Genomic DNA, 19689 nt, shown 5'->3' with positions numbered 1-19689 from the left:
CCAACTACGTCCATCACTCTCATTTTGGGGTGGCTTGTTTGTTTTCCCTCATTTCAGCTACTTCTAAGTAATTTGGGAACAATTTCTTAACATTTTATTAACAAATTCGTCTCGCATAAAAATACATTCTCTAGGACCCTTGGTTCACCAACATAACTGTTACCAAAGCCGAATGAAGTGGGTAATTGGGTTGAAGTTTTTTCACAGCAAGGCCAACTAGGTCCATGACTACCAATCCAACAAAATTACAGCAACAATGTAAGATTAACCAAAGAACATGTATACAAATCAGTAACACAACAAAATCCACTTGGGAGACGTATCATACATAACCAAATCCATCCACAAACAACATCATCCATGTATTAAACATTCATTCCACTGAAAAAACAAAAAAAAAAAACAACCTTGAGTGAAGACGACGTGTGGCGGTTGGAACAGAGACGATTGCCTAAGGTGTGGGTGGGACTGACAACCCGGAAAACCCCTCTTTTTGGTCCACCGAACAGTCCACACTCCGGCGACACTCCGGTGATGCTCCGGCGGCACTCCGGGACAGGGACGGAAGCAGCTGGGACGAAGCGACACCTTGAATGCGCCCCTAAGTCGCTGGGCCGGAACGGACGGAACACGATGTCGTGTTCGCTTCGAGCGGTCGACGTCGGGGCTGCGGCGGCCGTGAAACGGAACCGGCTGGACGGGTTGAATATCTCCGACACGGCCTTCAACGCTGTCCGCCGGCACTCCGGCAAGCACTCCGTCTCTCTCTCTCTCTCTCGAACCCCCTTTCTCCAACTCTCGGCCTCTCTCTCTAGGTCACAGCCTCCCTCTGAATGTTCGCGCCGCTTCTCTCTCTACAATGTTCGAAATGAATTTCAAATTTCAAACGCAACTTCTAACCCTGCCCGTCCCTTGCCACGTCAGATTTCGGCAGCTTTTTCATTAAAAACGTGGACCGCTCACATTTAGACACGTGTCCCGTGTCTAAATGTTGTCAAATGAAGTTGTTCAAGTATCATTTTCCATTTTTTTAATACGAAAGCAGAAATAATAAATTTGTATTTAATTTTCCTTTTTTCTTAAAAAAAAGAAAAAGATGAATAAAAACAATAAAAAACTTAAGAAATAAGAAAAATAAAATAAAAAAAATATTTTATTTTATTCTTTATCGTCTTTAATTTTATTATTTATTATAAGAGAAAAAGAAAATAAACAACGATAACTAAGAAAATGCACTTTCTAAAAGCATGCATGTATCCTTTTGCTGTGATTTCAAATTCTGTAATGGACCCTCTTTTTGCTATTAAAGATATTATGGGTGATTGGAATGATTTTATTGATCATAGCTAAATCTTTCTCCTATCATGTTTATCTGAATATCCTTCAAAAAAATTTACAGAAAGCTTCAAAAGTAAAATATTAATATAATTTGAGAGGGAACTTTATCCAGAAGACAAATAAATGCTAATCATGAACATCTGTGAAATTTTTCTAGAGCACACATGAGCCAACAGAGTAATCATATACAATATCCTAACTCATCATACACATATATAAGTTATGATTTGATTTTAGTACACATATCTGTGAAATTTTTTGAATTAATTTGTATTATTTTCATAGCTTAAAATGAAACAGCCACATAAAAGTATAATCCCAAATTCCCTTTTAACTTTAATTAGGGTTTTGTCTACTCTTTAGGTATGGAAGGAAACTTCTCATGGCTGTGGCATGCAGGCCAAAGTAAAACCAAATGCATAAATTCCACAGAATAAAGTAAAAGAATGATCTTTGTTTTGCCATGTTGTCCTGTGCATAAGTGGAATGATATTTCCAACAACTAATAAAATCCACTGAGAAAAACATTGTTCTGTGCTCACTTTTATATTAAAGTAGTTTAACTTTAATGCATTAAAAAAGAAAAAAGACAAACACTAACTAGTATCCCATGTTGGCTAAAAATTTATAACTTTTCTGAATTAAATTCCAAGAAAAACTTCATAGATTCTTTAACAAGTATTTTCAAGAGATTTGATAGTAAAATCTAAAAACAAAGATACGTGTTGCATGTTTAATGAATTTAAAATACATAAATAATACATACAAAATTTATTAAATTTTATATTAACTATTTTTAAAATTGTGTTAATAGTAATTTTAAATTGGTTTAAATGTAGATTTTTTACAATAATATAATGATTAGAACTTTGTTAAACTAATGATAAGTTAAAACAAACACATTGCAAGTAGCATGACATGACTCCAATTCATGTCCTTTCTCAATCTATGCATGGTTAAGGTTTCACTGTCACATAGTATGAATGTTCAGTTCCTTACAAATGCATGAAACCTGCAACATTTGTTTGTATCTGCAGAAATTTAGGGTCAATAACAAATTCAAAAATTGACAAAACTTTCGGTTCAGCACAATTCCCCCTTTTGTGTGTCTGGTATCAATGGAGTGTATAAAAGAGAATGATGGTGGATAGAACAAAATCCCCTCAATTCATGGGGATTTCATGGCTCTAAAGCAACCCAAGAGAGGCTCATAAGTCAAAATCAAGTAGCTCAGATGCTCTTTTCTTCCCTTAATCCTTGCTTCCAATATGGTGTAAGCCTAGTTTGTTTTTCTCAATGATTAAATCTTGATTTTTACGTACATATCTTAGTCTTTATAGTTACAAGGTCATCAGAAATTACAAATCAAGAGTTTGCATGACCTTCCCTGTTTTAATTGATCAGTTTTGGTTTATTAGGAAATTGAGAAATTATGTAGGAAGAAATGGATAAATGAGATTTCCATGAAAAACCCACTTATTTTCCTAAGAAAATACATCATATTTAAAGAGATTTTTCACCAAAGGATGGATCTTTTCTCTTGGTATGTTTGGATTTTCCTCGTACAGCTTGTGGACACTCTGTTCTGGGTTTCCACCAGAATCTTCATGAGGTACTGAAATTGAAGTTTTCATCACATCATAAGTTAAGATACTAGCCATTTATGCTAATTGTCTTAACTGTATTATGTTTATTTCAGATATTTCAGTCATGAAGCAATCAATTCAGATTGTTCTTCAAGCCTTTTCCATGAAACCTACCACACTGATCCTAACAACTCTGAGATTAAAACTGAGGTTGAAGAAGATTGTTCCGAACATTCCAAAGATGCAGAGTTCAAAAGTGAAAGATTTGAGGAAGGTAATGATGTTATTCAACTTAAACAAGAGTGTAGTCATCAAAGTGACTCAAATGGTTCTGAACCAGAAGCCAAGTCCAATGGGGATTGTTCAGTCACTATTACTAACTATACTGGAAACTTTGGCGTTGAAGAAAAGGAGAAAACGATGTTGGTTTTCAAATTCCAATACCAAACTTGGAACTGTGGGGAAACTTTTGATTTTGTGAACACTGACAATGATAAGGCTCCTGGAATCACCAGCAAGCATGAGTTCATCTCAGGTAACAGTTTCAGCACCTTCTTGGATGAAACATGTGTTCATTCAAAATATTTTCCTTTGGAAAATGATTCTGCAGTTGAATCTGAAGGGAGCTTTGAACCAGAAAGTTATGTTGATCAAGTAGTGAGGCCCCAGACCGCACTTTCTGTAGAACAGCCGAATGAACATCAAGTGGAGAATCTGAATGCCAATGTGTTTGTTGAAGAAATTTCAGCTGCGGACAGTGTCTTTTCTGAAGATGATTTCATTTGTGTAAGCTTTGAATTAGATTCTATGACCAGTTCTGTAGGAGGTGGGTTTTTGTTGGACACAGATTTTGCAACCATTGTTCAGCTTGATGAAGAAAATGGAGTGCTACCAAAGGAAAATTTGGACTACGAGGGTGAAATAAGATCAGAGAGTTTATACTTCGAACATAGAGACACAGTCGTTGGGATAAGAAATTTGGAGGAAGAGATGACAGTGCAGCAAGATTCAGATATTATTGAGAACATAAATTTGAAAAGCCATTGTTTTCAAGATAGGCATGGCAAGAACTTGCATGGTTCAACAGGTTCAGATCTTGAGGATTCCTACCGGTTTGATGCACAATGGGAACACCAAGAATTGATAGAACAGCTAAAGATGGAGCTGAACAAGGTCAGAGCCACTGGTTTGCCTACTACCTTTGAGACACAAAGAATAATGAAAGACTTGAAGCCATGGGAAATTGATGAAAATTTCAAGCATGGAAGTACAAGAAACGATCTCACAAAACTCTACAGGAGTTACACAGAAAGAATGAGAAAATTTGATATCTTAAATTACCAGAAACTGTTTGCCATTGGTCAGTAGTTCTAAACTTTCACCTGTTTTCACTCAATGATTTAGAATTTACACTGCTTAGTTTAGTGGTTAAGAATCCAATCATAATATCGTTTTTCTAACTGTGATGTTGTGTTATAGGTGCCCTGAAGACCACAGACCTTACGCTATCATTTTCAAGTCGTGAGAACTCTTCTCAGGCCATCACATCCTTGCTTCCACATCTCTTTCACCATTGTAGACGTAAGAAGTTTGAATCTGATCCATTGAAAAAGTTCAGAAGAGAAATTTACAGTGACTTGGAAATGGTTTATGTGGGACAGTTGTGCCTTTCTTGGGAATTTCTTAGGTGGGAGTATGACAAGGCCTTGCAGTTATGGGAATCTGAACAACATAGGTTTCAAAGTTACAGTGAAGTAGCTGAGGAGTTCCAACAATTTCAAGTGCTTCTGCTAAGATTCTTAGAGAATGAACGTTTCCAAGGTCCAAGAGTTGAATACTATGCCAGGAATCGTTGTGCTATGCAAAATCTTCTTCATGTTCCAGTTATAAGAGGTCAGAACTTTCAATATACTGGAAATTTTTCACATTTATCTTTAAACCTTGCTTTGATCTACATACATGCTGAACCATATAGAAATCCATTAGCAAGAAACTAGTATCTAATGTGTAGAACGTTAATTGAGTGCAGAGGACAACACCAAAGATGAAGAGAAATATGCAGATAATAAAAATGAAATGACAAGTAACATGCTGGTTGAGATTTTGGAAGAATCAATCAGGATATTTTGGCATTTCACTAAAGCTGATAAAGATGCATCTAGCTCAGCTCATAAAGGTTCAAGAGAAACTCAAGTAAAAATCCAAGATCCTGCAGATTCAGAATTTCTAAGGGAGATTCAAGTAGAACTTCAGAAGGTAATTGAGACTTGTGAAACAAAGTTTCCTTTGCTTATGTGAAAAGGGTTTTGTGATGATTCTTCTTTTGTTAACTACTTCTTTTCATTTATGCAGAAGGAAAGAAGACTTGGTGAATTTTTGAAGAGCAGAAGTAGCATACTGAGGATGTTCCAAAAGCATGAGGAAAATAGTAGAGATAATTTTCTTTACCTTTTTCCACAAGTGGAGATAAAATTGGTTTGGAGAGTGTTAAACATGTCAAAAATAACAAAGGATCAACTAGTATGGTGTCATAATAAACTAAACAATATCAATATTGTAAGCAGAAGGATGCATATAGCACCACCATCTTTCTCACTTTTTCCTAGCTAGCATTTGCTAGTTTTGTACATAATTTGGATGTAGCCAAGGAAATTTTTATTCTTTCCACAACTAAATTGTTGGTGTTTTGTAAATAGAGAATGAAACAGAGGTATCACACTAAGAATTACAAGTTATATCTTCCAATGAAAATGGACAAAGTTGGTGTACACTTTCACCAATAAAGTGATTATAAGAAAAAATGTGAAATCATCTATGAATATTTAGCATTTTGTTTATAGGTAGCTTGTTAAAGCTAAACTCTTTAGCTAATGAGCTTTATATAGATTAAAATTTACTAATTTTGACCAGTGTTTTGATAATTTCTTCATCGAGAAAGAATTTTACTTTCATGAATACAACCAAAATTACTAGTTGAAATAAATTCACCCAAATTGATGTTTAAAAATAGTCGACCAATTTTTTTTTAAAGTATGCTTCATGGTCAAATTTTAATGCAAGGGAGACATTAATCAGAGAGGAGAGAGATAGGATATTAGAAATTAATATATATATATATATATATATATATATATATATATATATATATATATATATATATATATATATATATATATACACAGAGAGAGAGAAAGAGAGAGAGAGAGAGAGAGAGATTACTTTTAATATATAGCAATGAGAACTAAGTTGTGATTAATGAAAATAAAAATTACATTATGAGATTCAAACTCAACAACTAGTCTAAAAACTTACTATTATACTTTAGCATATTTTGTAAGGTAAGAAAATTATGTAATTTTCATTTATTCATTTTATTTTATTATTAAAGAATAGGTTGAGATGATTAAAAAGCCAAAATTAAAAATGATTATTTCCTATTTTATCGTATGCTTTCTTTTTTTACCTTGTAATATAAAAAATATTAACGTTGTTATTATATATAGTATATTTTAGATTATATACTTTGAACATTCAAATAATTTGGAAAGTAATTTTATATTGTATAATCTGAAATAGAATTACACAATCAAGTATAGTTTCACGTTATATAATTTATAATATATGTTGGATAATTTTAGATTGTTTAATATAAAATGCTTATATCTTAGTATTTCAGAATACTTTAGCATATAGTTCCCATTATGAGGTATTATGAGATGTAAATGTTAATCATTTCTTGTATTACGATGGTAGGATAAGAAATTATGAAGGTGCGGAAAGAAATATCTACCAAACGAATTGTGTTAGTGAAGCCAATCTAATGTTTGGAAAAGAAAATTACAAGGCTCCTTCTTCTGCGCCTCTTTTTTCTTCTTCTTGCATCCCAGAGTTTAATGAAATGACAAATTTACCCTCATCTTCTTCATCAATCCACAAGAATTAAACCCAAACACTTTATTTAAAGATTTCTTTTTGACGAAGCAATAACTCATTATGATTAGATTTACAGTGTAAAATACTTTTTGCATTATTACTAAATTATTATTTTAGATAAAGACTTTTAAAAAATTTAATTAAAAATGTTTAATCTCAAAATCAGTTGATCCATAGAAGCAACTAGTTGATGGTAATCTGAACTAAAGAAACTTGTAATTCTGTGCTATCTCTGTATGCGGTGGCCAGAAAATTGGCTCCTCTGCAGAATGAAAGTATTTTATCTCAGAGTTTATAGTGTGTGTATATCTAATTATCCATATATATTATTTTATATGTTAAATTAATACATAACCTTTTTAACTTTATATTTATTCATTTCACTTTCTCACATTCATTCTTGCACGCCACGTTCCTGCACTATCCTCTCATGATATGAACCAATTTGTCAGTATTACTCATTTCTTATATAAAACAGTGAAAGCTAATTTTTATTTATTTATTTATGATCAAGTGTTTTTATAGTATAAGCCAAAGTAAAAGTCTTTATTCTCTTAACATAAATCTAAATATGCGTTGTGCTAACTTAGCCTTTTCAACAATTTTCAACAATAGTATGACAAAGAAAATTCCAAGTGTTTGTTTCTTAGATTTTCGTTAGACACTAAAATATAGAAAACAGAAAAACATAACAGAAGAGAAATAAATTATAAACCAGTAAAAAAATTAAAGCTGTATGCAGAGAAATGGAACTATATGTACATCTTGGTAAATATAATACCAAGCACATCAAACATATAAGCATATAAGCAAACCTCCTTGAAACAAGGGATTGCTGCACCCAAAGTGAATCAATCCTAGAGAGTTTTGCAAGTGAGAGAATCACATGAGTTAGAAACATAGACACACAAAAGAACTAGAAATTTTGTGTATTTTTTTTCCCTTCACATGACTCTGTCACATGAAAAACTAACATGGAAGATCTATTTTCCCAGCACATGCATGACTTATAAAATTTGGACTCTTTTTTGTGTTTCTTGGTGGCAGTTACCTTCAGGTACATTTAACTATGAACAAGGAAACAATGGTGTAACCCTTGTACATTTACAAATAAAATCAGCACTTGGTGGTATTGATTTTAGTGGTAAATATACCAAAATTGTAGAAGTCGTAAACCTGATCATGCACAGCATTAATGCCCCCAATTTGGTTGATGAATCAAGTGTAGCATTTACTGGTGGAATAGGTAGTGGACATGTCACTGGGGCAAGAAGATGAATCCCATGCCACAGAAGACTTCCATGCATCATATGGGGGAAGCAAAGTAAAGGGAAATCCAGTGGCTCTCCCAATTGTTTCCCAATCTTGTTGTTCTTTTGTTACTGTTTCTGTGCTCATGTTTTGTTGGATGAAGTGAGGTAGATTGGTTGAGAAGCCACTATACTGTTGTTGGTTTGGCTCTTCAAATGTTATGTAGTCAGGGTTGGGAGAAAGCATGGAACTGGCATCAAGTGTGCACTTGGTGTGTTCTGTGTAGAATATGAAGTCATCTGAAACAGGAATTTGTGGTGAAGGCTTGGGAACTGTGCTGCTGTTGATGGGTTTGTAACTGGCAATATCTGAATCTGTGAAGTTGGTGTTGATGTCACTATTGGAGACTTGGTTTAACTCTTGCTTTTCATAACAAAATTGAATGGCTGGTGATCCTAGGTGATGGTTTGTTTCTGCACCCTGTGTGAACATGTCAGATACCATGCTTCCTGATAACTGAGAGATCCAAGGGTGAGATAAAGCTTTCTGTGCCATGGAAAGGGAGTTGGTTTTCTTGAATATCCTACAGATTGCCCATGAATCCTGAAAACACAGACAAAGAACTCTGCTTCACTGCATGATTAAGCAGAATTGGAATATATATACAATGTACTGTTTATCTATCTATTTGTATTGCTTGAAAAATGCTGATAAGACACTCTTCAACATCCTCAGTTATAGAAAAGACAAATTTTTGTAGGTTTCACTTTATAATGAGTCTCTTTCATGATGGTAAAGTTTTCAACAAATTTGTATCAAAATACAGAAAGTGTTTGAAGAATATACTAAATAAATCTTGTCCGAGAATGTGTATGGCATTAACACTCCTCTGTATAGTTTATGAGTATGAACATGACAAGATTAGTCTTGAAATGTCCTGTAAAAATGTATGTATGTATAAGGAATTGGTTGAATACATACACTTGGAGGGAGGGTTTTGTCTGAGAGTTTTTTAGAAGGGGCTGAGTCAGAGATGCAAGGAAGCCTAAACTCATGCATCATCCAATCAGTTTTCATCCCTTTGGCAGCTCTTCCTCTGTAGAACACAAGAGACTTCTTCAAACCAATGCACTTCCCTTCAGAGGAATATATAGGTCTGTCAGTTCCAGTGGCCTTCCAAAACCCAGCTCTTGTGACCCTATTTGGACGTGCACTGTTCCTGTATTTTCTGTCCCTTGGGCAATAGAAGTACCACTCTTTCTCCCCTGTGCCTGCTAGCTCTTCTTGTGCATAAAAACAACAAAATGAAACAAGTTAAATATGCTATGAAATATCAGCATAGCTGAGATGTCAAAGTTTATAATAATATTTAGAAGTATCAACATAGCTAAGATGTCAAAATTTATAGTAATGCTTAGCACGAGCAAGTTAAATAAAGAAAGAGTTGTCTAGTTTTAAACAGTTGAACCTTTGATGATCTCCACAACTTAAGAAGAGTGTTGTAATGTGTTTTAGGTGCCTCAAGATTTAGTCAATATTAGTTTTAGTCTCTGCATTCTAAACTGTTAATTTCTTTTCTGACAAAACCTATACTTCAGTTTGACTTGATTAAAAGTAAAATTTACATTAGAAATACAAAGGCCAAATAAAACTAGGAAAACTTGGTTGCAGAATAGTATAAATGTATATGTAACATTTGTGCATCTGGCATAAAGCCAAACAGCAGAAAAAGAGAAAGGTAGAATAAAAATGAGGATGTGAGCCATGAGAGTTCTTACTTGGAAGGTCCCATGGATCATGTTTGTAAATATCCACTTGCTTAATCAGTTCAATAGGGAGAGATTTCTGCTGAATTTTTCTCTTGAGATAGAAATCAACAAGCTCTTCATCAGTGGGGTGAAAACGAAATCCTGGCATAACATCATCAATCTTTTCCATCTCATTCCTCTCCTCCATGTTCTTTCTCTATATGAATTACTTCTCCAAAAGCCAAAAGCAAATATATATAGAGAGAGAGGCTTCTCAAGATGTCAATATCTTTTCAAATATCTGTAAGAAGCTTCAACTCACTAAGTAAGTGACAGTGAAATATAAGATATTATATTATAACTTTTCTTATGGCTATGATATTTCCATACATGGAAGCACAAGCATGTTGTAGTTTGCAAGTTTTGGAAAATAAAAACCCATTATTTATTTGCTGTTCTCAAATATGCATAATGACACAAAAGAAGTTTCAAGTTGTGCTAACTCACAGTGTTTGCAAATTTGGTCAGTCCAAGGCCAAGTTATGTGCCTCCCAAGAAGGTTTCTGTTCCCAAAACTTCTGCCTCCCTTTTAGGATATGGCTCCAATGAAAATGATGATGACTTTGGTGTTGAGAAGAGGGTGTGTTTGTATGCTATTTAAGCTTCTTGCAAAGGAAGATGTCACCAACCAAGTCAAGCAAAAGTAAAACCCCTTTCAATGGATATCTCTCACTCCCCCACTTTGGCCTTTTATGTGTTATTGGTGTGAATGAATGACAGAAATTTAAGGATCAGAAGAGACTGCAGAATTAGAAGCATTATGAGGTGCTTTTATATTGTGAATCTGTGCTATGATTGTTTCACTTTCATTGCTGATGCTCACAAACATTTCCTTTTATCTTCAACAAATCAAAGACAAGCACAACATGACAAGGCAACCTTCTAACTTACTTGTTTTTCATTTTCTACGTGTAAACAATTCTATTTTGAATTCTTCCTTTGTGAAGTATGTGGGAAGGACTCATTGTTCAATATAATACTGTTAATGTTGCTTTCTGTATGAGAAATTCTCTGCCTCATTCTTCTGAGACTCTTCTGAGACAATGTCTGTCACATCTGTGCTAATTCTTGGATTGCAACAATCCTCTTTTCTATGCCAAACTTTTCACATCTTATATTCCTCATCTTCTTCCATCACACGTATGAACATGTGACCTGTCACAAATTCTGAAAAAAGCACATGCAAAAGAAGGGAATTTTCAACATAAATATTTCTAAAAAAATAAATGAATTTCTCTCCAAAATAAAAACGGGAATTTAGATTCACAAACTAGTTTTAACCAATTTTTTATTTATTAAATATTAATGGGGAATGATGATGATGATCATAAAAAGAATATAAAAATTGAAGGGTTAAAGAGATGGTGAAATGACAGTGCATTAAATTGCTAACCATGCCCCTTATGGGTAGGCAGCTATGTAGCAACATAGGAGTCTACTAAATTGGTAAAGATAAAAATCGAAACATAGTGAATTTACAAGAACTTAGACCTCGTTTGATGCCATTGTTGTCTCTTTCGTGTGTCTTAGGGTTTACAACCCATGTTGGAAAACTGGTCAAACTCCAGCAACCTAAGTCCCTGTCTCTTTCTGTGTGGACACCACTCCAAACATAATTATTAAGACTTAAAACTATGCTTTGCAATTTTTTTCATTTTTTATGTAATCATGATAAAAAATCAAGTGGGTAATCAAGTGTATTAAAATAAAGTTTCACATTTATATTTTACTTTCTTTGAGTCTGTATAAATATATTTCAGAACTTTGCTTTGAAACGCCATCTCTCACTCTAAAATGTTATCTATAACGAATTTCTGCAATTAAGAAAATTAGCAATCTAAGTAGTAATGGTAAACTAAACAAAGAATTACTTGATGTAATTATCCATGCCTGAAAAACATGGATAAGAATTTGGAATTTTCATGGTTTGAAACACTTTAAACATCTTCCACACGAAATTGATTGGTAGCTCTCAAAATCTGTGTAATGCAGTGTTATTTTCTTCAATCAACAGGGAATATCTCTTACAATGTTAATATATTATTGTTAAACCAAGCAAGAAAGCATAATTTATTTCTTATGTTAGTTTCTGAGTATGTGAACTGGTTGAAAAAAAAAGCCAAACACATCACTTTCTAATGTAGTTTCCATTATTGCTTGAGCAGAAATATATGAAACTAGCAACGTTTGACTTTGTTTTTTATCTTACCACTCTTTTCATTTGGAGTATTATATTTGTTACTGATCCAACAAAGTTTTGCACGCAAGGAATCATATTGACTTAAAAAATACCTATCGAATATTTTGAACTTTTTATGTCGAAATAGATTGAAATGAAAAAAAAAAACAATGTTTTACATGAATGCTAAATTTTTGCACACAAGGAATCAATTTTTGACTTAAAAAAATTAAACTATACTCACCTTTTTCAGGTATTGTGAAATTATACAAACCCTTTCAACCTTTTATAAGGAAATGGTGGAATGCTTTAAGTTATAATGTATAAAGAGTGTAAGTGTGATATTTTTTCAATAATTAAAAAAGTTTGGTGGAAGGGAAAATAGAAATTATATATAATTTCACAAAATCTCATAGATAACAATGTAATTTATTCTAACTAAACTAATCATATAACTCCACCAAAACAAAATAATATTATCTTTAACACTGTTTTTGGATCCAATTATTTACAGATTTATTGTGGATGAAAAAGTGGAGTAGAGAAAGGAGGTATTTTAACGTGTTTAGGGATTTGTATACGTTTGTATTTAAGGATTTCATTGAAAAGAATAAGAAAGAAAGAGGAGAGAGAGGACACCCTCTCTATTTTTATAATGTGCATTTTAATTTGTATAACGAATTTCATCGATGAGTAAATTCACATTGTAATATTGCTTTAATAAAAGATGCAAATTTGTTTCCAATTTATTAAATGAATATATATGCTCATCTACTTATTTTCACTTACTCTTTCGTATATTCAAACAATTTCACTTTTCACCCAAGTGGCTTAATTCATCATTACTCAAGGGTTAATTATATGCATAATCAATTTTACATAAAAGATACAAAAATACCAGTGTTATTCAATAACTTTTACCATAAAAAAAATAGTGTAAATATAAATCAGCGAAAAATGAGTTGTAGAATGTACAGGATTTTGTTTCAAGAGTGAAGTATTTTGATAATCGTGCAATTATTTATACCATACTTCTATTATAAGACCCTGGATTGCACAGATGAATTACTTTCTTTTGGCTGCAAATATAATACATTTGTGGGTGTATAACAACACATCAATACATATAAACCAAAACCATTTCAAGAACTTTGTTCCTCAAGTACCACAGGCAGCTCCAACTTTTCACTGCCCCTCTGAACCATCAACACCACTTTATCTCCTACATTATACTCATCCAATGCTTTCAACAACTCTGCTTTGCTCTTCACCTGCAAAGGATGCACCAAACTTATTATCAAATAAATTAACACAAGTTTATCATATGCATTGCTGAAGTCAACCTCTAACTATGATTAGAGAGAATAGCACAAACACTTAAGGAAATTAACAAAAAAATCTTCAGAAGAGGACTCACAGGCTTATTGTCAACTGCAACAATGATATCTCCAAGGACTATATTTCCAGCAAATCCCCTTGTGGTGGGATTTAAACCAGCTTTGGCAGCAAGACTATTTGCAGGAACCTGAGGAACACAAGTTCAAGAGAGTTAAAGAATGATTTATAAGTAATTTATAAGTGTTAAGAAATAGACTTTAAACCTAATTCAATCTCACAAAATTTTTAAAGTGAGGCTTGCACTCACTCATTATATATTATAAATTTGTCTTATTTCGGGTCGACGTGGAATCTCTAACAATAAGTAAAGTTTAATTACAGTGTAACAAGAGAATCTTGTGGATTTACCAGAAGAACAAGAGCTCCATTTCGAACATTAAGTTGGTTTGCAATTAAATCCGGTGCAATATCCACATTTATCCCAGCTCTAACAACCTTGAATGACAAATTATGAAACCAAATGTAAATGTAGCCATAAATATATAGGTCTTAAAATTTATGCAGCTAGATTGTCAAAACAGATATTATATATAAATATGATATACTACAGTTGTTTTCCTGTGTTTTCTTCCCAAACAAAACAACAAAGCATTTTCTCTCTGATTAAAATCTAGAAAAAATAATGTGCTTTTTGCATTAAATCATAAAAGGACTATCTACCAACCATGAAACCTTGTCATATTAATAAGGATATCACAGCAAATACAAAGACTAGCTAGATTCTTTTTGCATATTTTGGTTCCATGAAACACTTACTTTTCCAAACTGAATGAGTTGAGGAACAATTCGCAATACAGTTGAAGATGGGATCGCAAATCCTACACCAGCTGATGTTCCTGCAATAGCAAGAAAAGAAACAAAAGCATGAACCCTGCAAAACTAGAACAGCAACTAGAACTTGCAGCTTAAACAGTCATTTCGCCATGCAAAGTAAAGTGAATGGATCAACAATGTAATGAAGGAAAGAGTGGTAACAAGTGAACCCGAAAGATTTTCTCAGCTATAATTTTCATATATACATCAATGTTCAGTAGTACAATTCCTTCTGATTGTAATGGTAAAATAACTTGCCTGTCTGAGTAAATATTGCAGTATTAATCCCAATTAAGCTTCCTTTCGAATTGAGAAGGGGGCCTCCGCTGTAAACATCATAGGAAAAGTAAGAAATGCAGCATTTGATATAACAACCAGTTAACACTCAATACCATCATGGAAAAGAAAAAGAAAACATTTTGACCAAGTAAACAGCACCAAACTCAAGAAAGGGAACTATTTCTAGTTCATATATGGAAAGGAGCCTAGTGTAACCTGTTCCCAGGATTTATTGCAGCATCAGTTTGAACACCACCACCAATTGTTACCCCAGTTTGACTAAAGATATCTCGGTTAAGTCCACTAATAACCCCAACTGTGAGGGTGTGATCAAAACCAAATGGATTTCCAATTGCCAAACATTGCTGCCCAACTTTTAGAGAAGATGATTGCCCCACCTTGATAGGCCTTAAAATATCTTTAGGGGCATCTACCTGTATTTGTGGATTTGTTAATACTTGTCATGTGTATGTTACATGCATGCTCAAATTTTATTAACTATCCAAACGAGTTTAATTAACAAGAAAGCAACTTTTAGCCACCATAATTTTAATGCACAAGTAACATGGATGAAGAAGAAGACAAACCTTTAGAATTTGAATGATGAATTAATCATTTGATGGAATAGAATAGAATATTATAAAAGTAAAACAGAAACTAACATACAGAAGACCTCATATTACTAGGAATCTCAGTAACAACAATAGAATATCCAACTTGGAAGAAAAAATGTTATAGAGTGCAACAGAGATGTTATGATTTACAGAAGAAATAAATTCAGAAAGTAAAATAGAAATCATGCCTTCAAGACAGCGAGATCCTTTAAACGGTCAGCTCCAATGAGTACACCTTCAAAATTCTTTTGTAACCTTTATATAGTAGAAATCAGAATTACATGTTAGTTTCAAACGGAATTTGGACATTATATGCAAAGAAAAAACAGTCTACATGAGCCTCACCCTTCTGATGCTAGAATATTAACTCGGGCAACCACCTCACCAGCCTTTGGGTTTTTTGAAAGGGCATTGCCAACTACTGAATAATACAAGAATGTAACAATCACAAGTCAGCACCTGGTCTTGCAAGCCTACCGTATACACTGAGATTGGGAAAACATGCATACAAATTAACAAGCGCACAGTACAGAGCATTCTATCATAGCACAGCAAATACATTAGGCAAGTAGGCAAGCAGAAAAATGGAGCTGAAGAATTCAAAGAAAGGAGCAAAGAGGAGATAAATCAAAAGATGTTTAAAAGCACGATACAAAATTCAACAAATACTTGTTACATCAAATACACATGCCAAAACAAGAAGTCCAGCTGAATCTAATCAAATACAGGAGAAAGGCCTGATCCACATACGAGAAACCTAAGCCCGTTCACATGGAGAGCTCAACAAAATCTTACTGAAGAGATCAAAAGCTAAATGTGTGTGTGTTGTTTTAAAGATTGAAGCAAAACAAAACATAGAAACTGGTCCCTGCCTGATTCTCACCATGATAATTTGTCACAATGTGGCCCTCCTGATCCCACACTACTCCAGAACCATTTCCTTCAGGAATCTGGTAATATAGATACAAAAAACAAATTAAACTGTTTGATATTCTATTGTAGGACAATAAAAAAACCTATCATGCTTATTAGATAGACGCAATATAATAATTAAAAAATAAAGAGTCCTTGATAAGACCTTAAAATGATTTAACATAAGATAGTATAGATTAAATACTGAGGTACCTCAACCACACCAGTTATATTAAGCTGAGGACGTAGTGTCACATCAAAAATGTTAACAACAGAATATGTGTTTCTTTCAAATAGCTGGACAATTCGATCCTGAAAACCACAATGAATTGGAATTAACTATTGCTACAACAGTATAGAAAATGTGCCATGCAGCCACCACAGACAAAAGAGGGGCTATAGTTGAAAGCTGACCTCTATGGGAAAGAGTGGCCCAGAAGAAAACACAGGAGGGGTTACTTCTTCAAGTGTTACTGATGGATCTCCCAATGCTAGGGCTGTACATTTACAAGTTATGACATGAAGATAAACTTTGCTGGTAAATACTAAAAAGAGACTTGCATAAAAGAATGCAAAAATATGCTTATAATGAAAGAAAACACAAAATTAAAACACGCTGCTAGAATTGGATTACTGCACTTCACCAGTTATGGATTTACAATTGATGACATATTACAACTGTGAACTCCTGACACCATCGGGTTCCTAGAATAACTGCTGACACATTTCACACAGTCCAGCGTACAATCATGATCTAATGGCTATTTTCTTTTTCTTCTAATATCATATGAATTTTACAAAGTTAAAAAAATAAAATTAAAGGTTAAGATTCAAATTTCTTTCTCTCCGACTACAGAAAATTTTCCTCCCACCATTGGCAACTCACAGCTCCATGTCCATGTTATAAACTACTAGTCAAATACACCAAACCAAAGCTGATCCATCTCACTAGCATTTACAAAAATATAAATATAAATATAAATATTTTAGCAGATTAACAATACCCTGTTAATAGTTTAATTGTCATGCACTATGGGCGCAAAGATTTTTACATGGTCAAATAATTATATTGGGTAATATTATATCTTCCAACAAATCCTCATAACACTTTATAAAGAAAGTATTAAATGTAAAAGAAAATGCGTTTGATGATAGAAAATATTCTATTATTTCATTATCTAGTAAGTAGGAGAATTAGTAGCTAGAGAATATAGGAAGTATTGGATTGGAACTATTCTTAGAAATCGCTTTAGATATGTTTTCCAAAGTAATCATTACGAAAGTCTAACAATTTTTCCATCCCGTACATACATACCAATAGTTATTAACTTACGAACATATAACCAATCAAACAAGTTGAACACAAAAGCAGAACCGTGCGGACCTGACATGTACCTTGAAGAACATAAACAGGAAAACATAGTTAAACTCGCCACTAACACACGTCGTGTTGGAGATAGAACAAGATTCTTCACCATTTCATCAAAATCCAAAGTTTTATCTTGAACTCGAATAGTGCTGCCGCTACATGGTATTCAATCAAACATGCACACGTCAATCAAAGTCTCAATCCCACATAAAACAAACAACACCAACAACGAAAACGCACTCTTGGATGCACAAAGACTCAAACTTTGCAAACGCGACCAGAAAAGACACACCAAATTGCAGTTTGTCATGAAAAACTTATGTTTTCACAGTTAATTACGAAAGAGAAAAAGAATTATGCAGTCCTAATGTAAGCTTATATTGTCATTCAATCACAAATTGTCATGTATGATAAATTTGATGACTTTTGCTGTCATGTCAGTGTTTAATAACACTTTTTTTTTGTTTTTTTTTTCCGCTGTTTCTTATGCAAACTTTTGAAAACAGTAAAACAGAAAATGCTTTTCCAAACCAAACAGCCCCTAGTTTGAGAATGAAAATGCACTCACAAAGACTCAAACTTTTGAAACGCAACCACAAAAGGCCCACACCCAGTGCAATTTTTTACTGAAATCTCAATTTGCAAAACCAATGAGGATAGACAGCGTAATGGGGGCAAACCTGGTGGGTGTAACGGCGTCGTTTGGGGAGTGTTGAGAGTGAGAGCAGACAGAGGACATTCCATCAAAGCAAATCTCACGGCGGCTGAGGACACAGCTTCTTCTTCTTCTTGTGCGGGTTGGAACACCCACTGACCACAAATTGCAGGCTGATAGAACTTGCATTTCTGATTTGGGGTGAAAATTGGAGTGAAAAAAATGCAAACTTGGAAGCTGAATTTTGGGGAGGGGAAGGAAGAGGGATAAGGGCTAAAGGGTGGTTCTATGATTATGGAATTTGAGATATTAATGGCATGTTTTCGGACAGAACAGAATCTATGGTTGAAGATTTAAAAGAAAGAAAAAATTCTATACTTGTGTTGTATTTGTGATTTTCTCCATTGAAGTTTTATCTCAAAATATATACAAATACTTATTTTGTATACTATAGAAGTGAAATTTTAATTTTTGATGGAAAAAAAAGGTATAAAAATTATTTACAGAATTTATACTAAAAGTCATCCTTAATTTTGATTGAAAAACAATATAAGCATGGATTTTTTGGATTGAAAAACAGCACTTGAAAAAGTGAATTATCAAATTAAAATTCTAATTTGAATATAACAATGAAATTTTAAAATATAATGAATGAGTGGAATTGAATTAAATTAAAACAATTTAGAGATTAATTTTAGACATTCTCATTATTCGAGGATTACAGATTTTCCATTGCTAATTAATTAAAAAAATACTTGTATTGAATTTTAAATCAATTATTATAAATCTTAACAATTTTACAAACTAGTGTACAACTGGATCATTTAATAAAACCTTTTAATGCTTCTAAATTAAATTTTTAAAATTATTGTTTAATTGAGAAAACTTTTTTTTATTGTTGTTTAAAAGGTGCTTTAAGGTGGAAAGAGCATTTAAACTCGTAAGATGTATTTGGAAATTCCAATGTGTAACATCCCAAAATATAGTAATTACCATAGATTAGAATTAATTACAATTAACAGTGAAACATGCAGTCTTTACAATTAACAGAGTTCAAGGTTCAAAAGCCGAGCGGCTTGGATACAAAAATAACGAGCGTAACACCGAAACAGGAAAGTAAACTAGAACGAACGGTTTTACAAAAGAATTAACCGAACGTCCAAATAAGTTAACATTTACAGCCTAACATCCACGCGCGCTCTAATCAAAACGAAAGACGGACGTTCTACGGCTCCGCTTTCACTTCCACTTCAACCAAGTTTTCTTCTTCGATCACATCCTCTAAGGTGGCCTCGCCTTCTGCTCACATCCACACGGATGATCATTGCAAGACATGACGAACGTACATAGACAGCAGGACAACACAAGGAAAACGAAAGGGTAAGCTTATATAGTTTAAGTTATACATCAACACATACAATATTTCATCCCATACAAACACATAGTTTAACATATAACATCATGTAGCATTTGTATATATATATATATATGACGACCGTCCGGACTGTATGAACCGTGTAGCTACAGGCGTCCTTGCACCCAAGTGGTGTAGTA

General features: G+C 33.5%; 3 protein-coding genes across 9 annotated transcripts; 1 reads left to right on the top strand and 2 right to left on the bottom strand.

Moving 5' to 3' along the window:
- Positions 1-2319: 2319 nt before the first annotated feature.
- On the top strand, positions 2320-5655 carry LOC108344746 (uncharacterized). 3 transcript variants are annotated; one of them, XM_017583229.2, is made up of 6 exons: positions 2320-2611; positions 2907-2950; positions 3038-4284; positions 4404-4817; positions 4954-5180; positions 5277-5655. In XM_017583229.2, exons 1-6 carry the CDS (start codon positions 2573-2575, stop codon positions 5532-5534), a joined length of 2229 nt encoding a protein of 742 aa, XP_017438718.1. In that variant the 5' UTR covers positions 2320-2572; the 3' UTR covers positions 5535-5655. The 3 variants fall into 3 exon arrangements, with proteins under 3 accessions (XP_017438718.1, XP_017438716.1, XP_017438719.1); XM_017583227.2 differs by having other exon boundaries at positions 2320-2950; XM_017583230.2 differs by lacking the exon at positions 2907-2950 and having other exon boundaries at positions 2321-2611.
- A 2117-nt stretch (positions 5656-7772) lies between these two features.
- Positions 7773-11494, bottom strand: LOC108345099 (protein FEZ). Of its 2 annotated transcripts, none has more exons than XM_052867951.1 (5): positions 11408-11494; positions 10364-11083; positions 9887-10157; positions 9090-9391; positions 7773-8711 (listed from the first exon to the last, which is right to left on the bottom strand). In XM_052867951.1, the coding sequence occupies exons 3-5, from the start codon at positions 10062-10064 to the stop codon at positions 8076-8078; spliced, it is 1116 nt and encodes a 371-aa protein (XP_052723911.1). In that variant the 5' UTR covers positions 10065-10157; positions 10364-11083; positions 11408-11494; the 3' UTR covers positions 7773-8075. The 2 variants fall into 2 exon arrangements, with proteins under 2 accessions (XP_052723911.1, XP_017439160.1); XM_017583671.2 differs by having other exon boundaries at positions 9090-9388.
- Positions 11495-13018: 1524 nt separating this feature from the next.
- Positions 13019-18492, bottom strand: LOC108344813 (protease Do-like 8, chloroplastic). 4 transcript variants are annotated; one of them, XM_052867680.1, is made up of 13 exons: positions 18161-18482; positions 17496-17629; positions 16526-16608; positions 16325-16423; positions 16083-16149; positions 15545-15620; positions 15388-15454; positions 14802-15019; positions 14565-14632; positions 14250-14329; positions 13842-13928; positions 13513-13620; positions 13019-13366 (listed from the first exon to the last, which is right to left on the bottom strand). In XM_052867680.1, exons 1-13 carry the CDS (start codon positions 18322-18324, stop codon positions 13238-13240), a joined length of 1380 nt encoding a protein of 459 aa, XP_052723640.1. In that variant the 5' UTR covers positions 18325-18482; the 3' UTR covers positions 13019-13237. The 4 variants fall into 4 exon arrangements, with proteins under 4 accessions (XP_052723640.1, XP_017438803.1, XP_017438804.1 ...); XM_017583314.2 differs by having other exon boundaries at positions 17496-17635; positions 18161-18481; XM_017583315.2 differs by lacking the exon at positions 13842-13928 and having other exon boundaries at positions 17496-17635; positions 18161-18485.
- Positions 18493-19689: the final 1197 nt, after the last annotated feature.

The sequence above is a fragment of the Vigna angularis genome, chromosome 8 (genome assembly GCF_016808095.1).
Source record: "Vigna angularis cultivar LongXiaoDou No.4 chromosome 8, ASM1680809v1, whole genome shotgun sequence".
NCBI classification, from domain to species: domain Eukaryota; kingdom Viridiplantae; phylum Streptophyta; class Magnoliopsida; order Fabales; family Fabaceae; genus Vigna; species Vigna angularis.
The sequence above is the reverse complement of the archived record's forward strand: the minus strand, read 5'-3'. Positions and strand labels throughout refer to the sequence as shown.

Coding starts and splice junctions, on each gene's coding strand:
- LOC108344746 (XM_017583227.2), top strand. CDS start 2,802: ATGAAAAACCCACTTATTTTCCTAAGAAAATACATCATATTTAAAGAG. Junction 2,951..3,037: donor TCCACCAGAATCTTCATGAG/GTACTGAAATTG, acceptor TGTTTATTTCAG/ATATTTCAGTCATGAAGCAA. Junction 5,181..5,276: donor TTCAAGTAGAACTTCAGAAG/GTAATTGAGACT, acceptor TCATTTATGCAG/AAGGAAAGAAGACTTGGTGA.
- LOC108344813 (XM_017583314.2), bottom strand. CDS start 18,324: ATGCAAGTTCTATCAGCCTGCAATTTGTGGTCAGTGGGTGTTCCAACC. Junction 15,455..15,544: donor AATATTCTAGCATCAGAAGG/GTGAGGCTCATG, acceptor TACTATATAAAG/GTTACAAAAGAATTTTGAAG. Junction 14,633..14,801: donor GCAATAAATCCTGGGAACAG/GTTACACTAGGC, acceptor TGATGTTTACAG/CGGAGGCCCCCTTCTCAATT.
- LOC108345099 (XM_052867951.1), bottom strand. CDS start 10,064: ATGGAGGAGAGGAATGAGATGGAAAAGATTGATGATGTTATGCCAGGA. Junction 9,392..9,886: donor TGATCCATGGGACCTTCCAA/GTAAGAACTCTC, acceptor TTTATGCACAAG/AAGAGCTAGCAGGCACAGGG. Junction 8,712..9,089: donor ACAAAACCCTCCCTCCAAGT/GTATGTATTCAA, acceptor CTGTGTTTTCAG/GATTCATGGGCAATCTGTAG.